Source organism: Garra rufa, chromosome 12, assembly GCF_049309525.1.
Source record: "Garra rufa chromosome 12, GarRuf1.0, whole genome shotgun sequence".
Classification (NCBI taxonomy): domain Eukaryota; kingdom Metazoa; phylum Chordata; class Actinopteri; order Cypriniformes; family Cyprinidae; genus Garra; species Garra rufa.
In genome coordinates, this window is record NC_133372.1 from 7,912,236 (window position 1) to 7,922,737 (window position 10,502).

Genomic DNA, 10,502 nt, shown 5'->3' on the forward strand with positions numbered 1-10,502 from the left:
AAAAAAAAAAAAAAAAAAAACAGCTGCAATTAATTAAATAACCTTTTGTTTTGTGATGGTTGTTCATGATTAATAATTTTGACTTTTTTTTTGTCTTGTGGACTATATGTAAACGTAAAACATCTTACTCAGGACAGTACTAATTAAAAATAATACGCATTTTGTATGATCTCTTATTTTTTTTAAATTATTCATTTTCACAGATTCTGCAAGGGGTTCCCAAACTTTCACATTCCACTGTATCGATGTAAAAAAAAAAAAAAAAGTACTTTTAGCGCTGTCCTGTGTATGCCGTACATTGTTGACATGTTCCCTGTCTAGCAATGTCAATGTGCAAAAAATAAAATGTCCTGGAACACAATGTTTAAAAAAAAAAACTGAAACATTGATGTGGCTTAAATATTAACTTTAAAGGAGTAGTTCACTTTCAGAACAAAAATTTACAGACAATGTACTCACCCCCTTGTCATCCAAGAGGTTCATGTCTTTCTTTTTTCAGTCGTAAAGAAATTATGTTTTTTGAGGAAAACATTTCAGGATTTCTCTCCATATAATGTACTTCTATGGTGCCCCCGAGTTTGAACTTCCAAAATGCAGTTTAAATGCAGCTTCAAAGGGCTCTAAATGATCCCAGCCGAGGAAGAGGGGTCTTAGCTAGCGAAACGATCAGTTATTTTCTAAAAGATTTTTACAATTTCTATACTTTTTAATCTCTACACAGTGTACACACAGAGCTAGACAAGATGAGCATTTGAGGTTAAAAAGTATACACATTGTAATTCTTTTTAGAATTTAACGATCGTTTTGCAAGATAAGACCCTTTTTTCCTTGGCTGTGATCGTTTAAAGACATTTAAAGCTGCATTTTGGAAGCTCAAACTCAGGGGCACCATAGAAGTCTATTATATGGAGGGAAATCATGAAATGTTTTCCTCAAAAAACGTAATTTCCTTATGACTGAAGAAAGAAAGACGTGAACATCTTGGATATCAATGGGGTGGGTACATTATCTGTAAAATTGTGTTCTGAAAGTGGACTGCTCCTTTAAGCTCTATTTGTATTGCCAATAAATAAAGATGTATTAAAGCTGCCATTATATGACTTCTGTTCACCTTATTTTTTTAACAGATAGCCTTGGTCATCATGAGAAGACGGACCTCTGCTGTGTGGTCATATCCACGAGAGAACAAGTGGTGGGATACCATTGTACCTGAATTAACTCCAGAACAGTTCATCCAGAATTTTCGGGTGTCACGAGAGTCTTTTGAGTACATCTGTTGTCGTCTCAATCATGTGCTTGAACGAAGGAACACCAATTTCCGTTTGTGTGTACCTGTGAAAAAACGAATTGCCATTGCTCTTTGGAAGCTTGCCACTGGCAGTGAATACAGAAGTGTCAGTCAGCTTTTCGGGGTTGGTGTGAGCACTGTATTCAACTGTGTGCAGGACTTCTGCAACGCTGTTATCAAAGTTCTTCTGCGTGTACACATAAAATTCCCAGATTCTAGAAAGTTAACGGAGATGGCGGATGTTTTTGAAAATCGCTGGAGCGTTCCACAATGTGTGGGTGCAATAGATGGAAGCCACATCCCAATAATAGCACCTGAAAAATACCCTTGTGACTATTTCAACAGAAAAGGGTGGCATTCAATAGTAATGCAAGCAGTAGTGGATGGCAAAGGGCTTTTCTGGGATGTGTGTGTTGGCTATCCTGGGAGTGTACATGACGCGAAGGTCCTAAGACAGTCTTATTTGTGGAAGATGTTGAACAATGGACAACCGTTGAACCAAAACAAAGTCCACATCTCTGGTTGTGATGTTGGACACTATCTAATTGGAGACTCAGCCTATCCTTTGCAAAACTGGCTCATGAAGCCATTTCCTGACACGGGCAGACTAACCCCACAACAGCAAATGTTCAATCTCAGGTTGAGTAGTGCAAGGTCAGTTGTGGACTTGAGTTTTGGAAGATTAAAAGCAAGATGGAGGTGTCTTTTAAAAAGAAATGACTGTAAACTGGAGCTCATAAAGAAGATGGTTTTGACTTGCTGTGTGCTGCACAATATCTCTGAGGAACGTGGAGACAACTTCTGTGAAGAGCTTTCAGCCATCCATATGAACATGCAGCCTCATGTTCAAGCATTAGCAGAGCATGGACAACCAGAAGGAATGGATATACAAGCAGCACTATTAGACTACTTTGATGGACAGAACAGTGAAATTATTCAGGTAGCAGAAGTAGAAGTAACAGTTTAATTGTATTACCTTTTTTCTGTTTGTTTTTTTTTTACTCAGATCCTTATTTATGGTGTGAATGCTCAATAAATTTTCCAAAACTGATCTGTGTATTGATTTATTATAAAAATGATTTGCAATAAAAAAACGCAAATAAATTTGACAAATGTAAACTGTTAATTTGTGAAGTACAAAGAAGTAGTCAAAAGCAAACTTAAGACACTGTGCATGAAGCAACAACACACAAAGTAAACAATGAACAAATGTAACAACTGATTTTTAGGCAGAATTTGTAGAATCCATAGAATTCAGAATAAAGCCATGTTCTTTAATATTAACACAGCCTTTATTCCAAGAAATCTGGTGGTGAGGACTCACCCAAGCTCTTGTGCCTGTATGACAGATGAATAACAACAAAGAAACGGGACAGAAATGTGTTAATGTAAATACATCAGTATACTAAATGATAAAAAGATTATGATCATGCAAAATGCTCACAAGAGTTACCTTGCGATTTACAACAAGCATTTTTCTAAAGATTGTCTCTCACTTTAATCACACAGCAATGTATACATCAACTACTTACTTAATTTTGCCAACTAAACTGGTTTACTAATGATATACATACAGACCTATATAATACTGTTACTAATTTTATGGTAGCTCCTCCCAAACAGAGCTAGCAAGCTGGCATATAATCCTTTCAACCAATGTGCAATTCACTGATTCTAGAGACATGCGACAAAACATTCCAGCAACTGTAACTGCTATTAGGTTTAAAATGAAAATATTTTCAATTGTAAATGTTATAAAGGATTAATAGAATATATGTATTTAACACAATTATCCCCTTCAATTTAATTTTAGCATTATTATATAAAATCTATGACACTTACATGTCCATAGAGAAGGGTTAAATAGTTCATATGCTATAAAATAGATAAGATTTTTTACTGGTGAAAAAGACCTTGTTTTATCAAAAGCAAAACTCAATAATATCTCATATCAAAGCAAGGTTATTTTTCAAGGACACATGCATGGTTTCATAAGGTTTCAAATTTGGGTCCCCGCTTTTTGTCAAAATGTCCTGTGTCACACCATGATATGTCAACAGTCTTCTAATTTCTGAGTAAATTATTTGAAATGTTTAGATCATTTCATTCTCCTGAAGCAGGTTCTATTGGCAAATTTGTCAACACCGTCAGATGTGACCACTTTCAGATTTTCTGTCTGACGGTGGTGATAGGCCAAAGAATGACAGAGTTCACATTCAACATGAAGTCATATTTTTGTGGGTTTCAAGTCACTATTAATTACAATAGTGTATTGATAGTTAAAATGACTACAAACTCAGGTTTTCATCACCTCCGTCAGGTTATTTGTTGAGGAATTGTTGGTCACATGTGAAAATGTAAATTGTCTGCTAACATGAGAAGGTGTTTTAAAATGTTAAAAATGTCTTGATTGCTTAGTTGCAAAATAAGTGATGGCAAGGTAAAAAAGCCCATTTTGATTTAAAAAAAAAAGAGAAAAGTTGGAAGATTGAATGAAAGCATAGTTCAGTAGCTTGGTACATGTAAGATACAAAATTGTAGTTTCATTTGTTTGAGTACAAGGTTTTATTTTATTTTCAATATTTTACCGTTTTGTCCCACTTCTCAAGAATCAGTAAATTGTGATTACAATCAAATTCTAGAAAAATAGCTAATTGCTAATGTCAGCTTGCTGTGTAAAACTCCATGGTGGACTTACTTTTCACTGACTTCTTAACAGTGTCAACAGTTCTCTCTTCCATCTGTGGACTTTTCTTCCAAGTCATGAAGGAGGGTGTGAGGTCAGCCTCAACAGTGTCCAAATGGTTTTGCTTGAATCACTGAAAATTCACCACAAACAAATAAAAATTAAATGCAGGAAAAGAGTTTATTTATGGTTTATGTCATGTAGTCAGAAGCCCATATGTTATATGTTACCTTCACAACTGTCAAACAGTTTGCTATGCTAGTTCCATGTGAAGATACTAGCTGGTCATGGTCTCTATATGACAGGTGGTTGGAGAGGAGTTGACGTTTTCAAGCATAAAAAGTCATTTCACGGGTAGAGCAAGTCTTTACATTTTGATGACATATTAATAAAGATTTTTTCCGTAGCAACATTTACAGAACAATTCCAAATACCTGGAATGTATATTAAGAAAGTAACTTCAATTTAAGTTTTGCTTTGACTTTGAAATGTAAGAATTGTGCAAATGAGAATAAAGTGTGCAAAAGGAATCCTGTGTTCATGGCTTGTTTCCCTGCTGTTCTTCCATTAGTGCCACCATGCGTCCCAACAGTCCCAGCATAGAATTTGTAGCTTCATCCATTTTATTAAGAATGGCAGTATTAAGTTCTTTGGCGTGCGCCATAAACTGCTCATCTGCAGTTTTTAAGTATTCCAGCAGCTCTTGGTTTGAATCTTTCTTCTTTATTCTGGTTGTTCCTAGAGACTTCCTTGGTTGGGACTGAGATTGAGGGCTGAAGGATGATTCAGCTTTGTGCAGCTCCTCCTCAAGTGAAGACTCTGTTTTCAGCATAATAAAAGCAGCAGATTACTTTAAGACCTAATCGTAGCACATAGAGTATTTACGTAATAATCTTGTCAATCATATGAGGACAGCAAAATTTGCAATGTGAGCTGTGGAAAAGACAATACTGGAAACCTACCAAGATCGGCTGCAGAAGACAGCGATTCAGACTTCGTCTCAAGCATGGCTGTTGCTGAATTTAATACTTCAGTGACCTGACTCGCTGGTAGGCGTTCCAGCACAGTGTCTGTAGCATCATTGTTATTCATTTTATTGCTCCATTGCCTGCGGCTTTTACTTTTCCCCTTCTTTTTGTCTCTGAACTCCTTTTTCAGTTTTTTTAGTTTGTTAATGATTTGGTCAGTTGTACGGGTAAACCCAACATTTACCATCTCTTGGCATATGTCGTCATACACTCTTTTCGTTCTTTTTGAGCTCCCCAACCTCTCCTGGATCTCTGTGGAAGACCATATTGCAAGCAGCGTGCTGGTTTCCTCTGAAGACCACTGCTGTGCAGTTTTGTGCTCAGATATTTTGCTACCTACAAACAAAACACTCATTAGTCAAGGTTGCCACACTTTAATGCTTAGAAGAAAGTTACTCTTCAGACGTCCACTTTAAAAGAACTGAAGTCAGACCTCTTTTGACTGAAGTTAAAGTAAATTCAAAGTGATCTCTTTTTGTTCTTTTTAAATTGAGACAAGGTTTCAAGACACTTTTTGCTGTGTTTTTGTCTTAAACAAATGGTTCGGCCAACTACCTGTTAGTCAGGAGGTGATCAGACTTTTCACGCAATAAAAAGTTGACCAGTAGTTAAAAAAGAAACACTAAACAGTTTATGCACCCAACCATTATGTATATTAATATTAAATACACTACCAGTCAAAAGTTTTTGAACAGTAAGATTTTTAATGTTTTTTAAAAAAGTCTTCTGCTCACCAAGCCTGCATTTACAGAACTGTGTACTTCAACTGTGACTGTGATCTTGCACATATCTACATCTGCAAATTATCTTGCCCATAACTGCACATTCCTTTCATACATTTATTATATCTATTGCTACTTTTTCTACTATTTTATTGTTGTATTTAATTTTTATTTTATTATTTGCACATAATGTAAATCCATATTTCTCTATATTCTAATGTGTTAAATTTTTTCTTCTATACTGGAATTCCTTCTCTAAATTTAAATGTTATATTATAGGTTATCAGCAGTCGTATAAGCATTTCACTTCATATCATACTGTGTATGACTGTGTATGTGACAAATAAAATTTGAATTTATTTGATCCAAAGTACAGCAAAAAACATTTTTACTACTTAAAATATCTGTTTTCTATTTTAATATGTATTTTGAAAATGTAATTTATTCCTGTGATCCCAAAGCTATATGTTTAGCATCATTACATCAGTCACATGGTCCTTCAGAATCATTTTAATATTATGTTTGGCTGCTCAAAAAACATTTATTATTATGATCTTAAGAACAGCTGAGTAGAATTTTTCAGGTTTCTTTGATGAATAGAAATATTAATCTGAAATAAAAATCTTTTGTAACATTATAAATTAATCAGAAATATACTGATCTTTGGGTCTTTCTATTCATCAAAACATCTTGAAAAAATTTATTCAACCGTTTTAATTATTGATAATAATAATAATACATGTTTCATGATCAGTGAATCAGAAACAGAAATCAGAACAAGTTTTATTGCCAAGTGTGTTCACACACACAAAGAATTTGTCTTGGTGTTAGGAGTTTCCAGTACAGAAAATACAAACATAGTGCAGACATACATAAAGTTAAGGTAATAAAAGCACAATATTAAAGAGAATATGCAATATAACATAATTATACTACAGGGCCGTTAAATGCTTGAATCTGATTGGCTGACGAACGTTCTAGAGGTGTGCATTATATTCAGGGAAACGCACAGCGAACGTAGTTCCAGGCAGCTTTAGACCGCAGTGCATGTCTATATCACTTCGCCATACGATTTCAGTTATTTCAAAGGTCCTTACAGCCCAAAACAGCAAAATAACTAAAACCCACAATGACACTGGCCAAACTAATAAATACAGTAAACATCAGGATAAAAACGACAGATTATTTCCATGTTTTTTTCCACAATATATTACGTTTTATTATGTACGGAAAGCACAAACTATTTCTCTCGCCCTCTCTCACTCACCTCACAGACGCACACACATAACGTTACAGTTTGCACTCGCGTTAGCATTCGCGCTAATGTTGTTAGCGCTGCTCTGACGATTAACAACTTAAAAACGACATGACAGCTCTCACACGCGAGGTAACAACGGCGTGGTCTTGAAGAAAATGAACTTAAAGTTTAACTGTTAGTAGAGACGATGCTGCCAGTCACCCTTGAGAGACACAGACGTGAGAGAGGTAAAGTCATACACTTAGTTTCTCTCCCTCACTCTTTCCGTCTGTCTGCTTGTCTTTCGGTCTGTCTAAACTTCATTATTAACGGCATTATTTTGCTCTTAACAGCCCAAGCGTCGTTACTAGTTCTAAAATGACGTTTTGGAACTAGCAACGAAGCTGTTGAATGAGCTGCGTAAGAAATTAATCCTACTCACAATAGCGTTTTAAGGATAAAAACCGGACGAATGTCTTGAAATATATCACTTGATCGATGTCTTGAGGTGTTGTAACTGTAGTATAAGCGGAATAATTGACTTCGGGCCGTAGAATTCTACGAAAATAATGCACACCCGAGGTGTAACGGCCACTCCGCTTCGCGTCGTGACCGCATCACCACCTCGGGTGTGCATTATTTTCTAAGAATTCTACGGCCCGTCGTCAATTATTCCTTACATATAATATAACATAAATCCGCATATTAGAATGATTTCTGAAAGATCATGTGACACTAAAGACTGGAGTAATGATGCTGAAAATTTTTCTTTGATCACAAGAATAAATTACATATTAAAATATATTCCTATATCGAGCTGATATCTTAAATAGTAAAATTATTTCACAATATTACTGCTTTTGCTGTATTTAGATCAAATAAATGCAGGGTTGGTGAGCAGAAGATAATTCTTTCAGAAAATGGCATTAAAAGTCTTACTATTCAAACACTTTTGACTGGAAGTGTTTCTGCATTTTGTCATAATTCCTTTACTTGAGCTTTTATTTTGGAGGCAACTTAAAATTGGATTTTGTGTTTGTTTTCGGCTTTCTTTTGCTTAAGTGTGCATAACACATTATAGCACATAGCATAACATTGTATAAAGACACAACTGTGAAAACTAACCTGTCTCAGCTACAGAAAACACAACGGGGTCCTTGTTTGTGTCGAGTGTGGCTGTCGCTGAATTCAAGGCCCCGTTCGGTTGACTAACTTTAGCTGGTCGGTGTCCAAGCACAGACTCCATAATGTCGTGGTCGAATGTTTTATTAATTTGTCCACTGCCACGTTTACTTGGTTTCCTTTTCAGGTCCCTGTACTCCTTCCTAAGCTTTTTTAATTTGTTTATGATTTGGTCGGAGTTGCGACTGAAGCCCCCGTTTAGCATTTCTTGGCTTATCTCGTCGTAAACTCTTTTCTTCCTTGTCGTGCTCTCCAGCTTCTCCTGGATCTCTGTGGAAGACCATATCGCGAGCAGCACGCTGGTTTCCTCTGAAGACCACTGCAGTGCGCTTTTATTTTCGGACATTTTTTGTAGTTTACAGGTTAAAAGACACGGTCATTGCACAGTGCAGCGTGAAAGCTACAACAAGCTGTTGTTTTGAAAACGTTTCCTGGTTACGTCACATTTCCCGCCCCCGACAGAATTGGTTCCTAGTTCAACATGGACGATTGTGGCCATCAGATCAGAACAGAGCTCCTCCAAGTGGCTCTAAAATGCGCTGCAAAGTGTTGAGAGTTTGATTAAAGTCAGTTTTGGACTCGAATGTTTTAAATTTGTTCTAAAAAGATTCACTAGCTTTTTGTGAAGGTTATAGGTTATACAGTATATATTTGTCTATATGTGACCTAAAATATTGAATGTCATATAATTAAGATAAATAATATTCCTTTACTTCTGAGCCAGAATTTAACATCTCAGGTGAGCTGTGTTGCGTGAGTCATTGAATTGTTCACTCAACCGATTTGTTAACAACACTGAGTCATTCTCTTCAGAAACGAGACTGATTAAACATTTACAGTGTCATTTTAATTGTGTATAGTCATACATTTACATTGTTCTATCCTTAGACTTATTTGTGTCACCCAATGCAGAGTTTACAAATGCAGTCAGGGGACTGAAAGCACTTCCATGTTGGGCGATTCCAAATTCATGGACCAGCAAACTATGTAAGTAAAAACAAATATATTGAACATTTTTTTTGTATGTAAGGTGTCCCTAATTTGATGTAAATACAGAGATTGTGTCAGTAATGTTCAGCCAGTCATGTGTTTATGACTGCAGCCTTCATCTCACCCAAGTGTACATACATTTTTTTAACGTTTTCAAAAGTAAATCTATGTGTAAAACTATAGTAATCAGTAAAACAACAGTTGAGAATGTTTAGTGATACCACTAGGGAGCCAAACTTGTTGACACAGAGACTCGCCATTAGGTGGCAGTATATACTTGACTATTTTAAATGTGACCTAAAACATTGGATGTCATATAACAAAGATAAATGATATTCCTTTACTTCTGAGCAAGAATTTAATATCTCAGCTAGTTTGATATGACAGTGAAATTCTAGAAGATCTTTTAAACCAGAGGCATGACGTGTATTTATAGCACAACAGCTTTCATTCATTTCACGTAGAGCACAAACCTCATGAGAGAAGACTACACGTGAAGCAACTCATTTGTTGTTGCTGACACAAGAGGATGAAGTTGTAAAAAATTGTGGTATCACTTCTTTACAATGCACTGTATAATAGAGCATCTCTTTGCGCTTTTGCGACCAGTTGCATTTTGTGTAAATGAGTGAAGAGATATGAAGAAGGAGGCAGCAGCACACTCAAATGAAATACACCAGCATTTAGTTTCTATGTTGTTGACTCTTGTGTGCTATGGAACTTATACAGCCATTCTATAAACAAAGTTAATATCAGGTAACTTAAGCCTTATTGACGCAAATATGTTTAGTTTTTTTGTTGAAAAATTAATTTAGATATAGCATCTAATGACTGGCTGCATGTTTAGCATATTGCACCATTCAACAGTGCAATTGTGCATACTGACAAAAATATGATAGATAGTCTTCTGTGTTACTGGATTGTTCTAATTATCTTATTTCTTATTCCATCTGCTTTTTAAATACTGGATGATAGATATCCGCGAGGTGTTAAGGTCTTGGCTCCTTCTCATTTTGGCAGCGAGTCCAGACTATAAGCAGGAGCCCAAATAACGCGGCACTGAAATGAAAATCAATGCAGGAGGAAACACTGCCACTGCCAGAGGGAGGTATGCAAGGTCACAGGCCAGTATCATTCTTTTCTGACACAGAATCACAATATTTTCCAAGAGGGGTCACGTTTAATCAAGAAATGCAGCATATAATTGGTTTCATACAGATTTGCTGTACATACAGTGGTAGGGGCCACAGAGAAGATTTAAAGGGTCGTTTACTGAATGTGGAGGTATAGCCTATATCCCAACTGAATAATTAGTCATTAGCAACAGGAGAAACCCTGTTGCATAGCTCCCATGTGAAGAACTGTGGCA

General features: G+C 36.0%; 2 protein-coding genes across 2 annotated transcripts; one reads left to right on the forward strand and one right to left on the reverse strand.

Annotated features, from left to right (window-relative positions):
- The first annotated feature begins 1,142 nt into the window (after window positions 1–1,142).
- LOC141346858 (uncharacterized) lies at window positions 1,143–2,255 on the forward strand. Its single transcript, XM_073851819.1, has one exon. The coding sequence runs from the start codon at window positions 1,143–1,145 to the stop codon at window positions 2,253–2,255; it is 1,113 nt and encodes a 370-aa protein (XP_073707920.1).
- An 84-nt stretch (window positions 2,256–2,339) lies between these two features.
- On the reverse strand, window positions 2,340–8,571 carry LOC141347077 (zinc finger and SCAN domain-containing protein 29). Its single transcript, XM_073852056.1, has 5 exons — window positions 8,087–8,571; window positions 4,937–5,338; window positions 4,205–4,793; window positions 3,987–4,107; window positions 2,340–2,626 (listed from the first exon to the last, which is right to left on the reverse strand). The coding sequence occupies exons 1-3, from the start codon at window positions 8,487–8,489 to the stop codon at window positions 4,513–4,515; spliced, it is 1,086 nt and encodes a 361-aa protein (XP_073708157.1). The 5' UTR covers window positions 8,490–8,571; the 3' UTR covers window positions 2,340–2,626; window positions 3,987–4,107; window positions 4,205–4,512.
- Window positions 8,572–10,502: the final 1,931 nt, after the last annotated feature.

What these genes read in the sequence shown, in the direction of transcription:
- LOC141346858 (XM_073851819.1), top strand. Translation starts at nt 1,143, where the DNA reads ATGAGAAGACGGACCTCTGCTGTGTGGTCATATCCACGAGAGAACAAG.
- LOC141347077 (XM_073852056.1), bottom strand. Translation starts at nt 8,489, where the DNA reads ATGTCCGAAAATAAAAGCGCACTGCAGTGGTCTTCAGAGGAAACCAGC. An exon ending in GTTTTCTGTAGCTGAGACAG is followed by an intron (nt 5,339 to 8,086) that starts GTTAGTTTTCAC and finishes TTTTGTTTGTAG; the next exon opens with GTAGCAAAATATCTGAGCAC. An exon ending in GTCTTCTGCAGCCGATCTTG is followed by an intron (nt 4,794 to 4,936) that starts GTAGGTTTCCAG and finishes TGCTGAAAACAG; the next exon opens with AGTCTTCACTTGAGGAGGAG.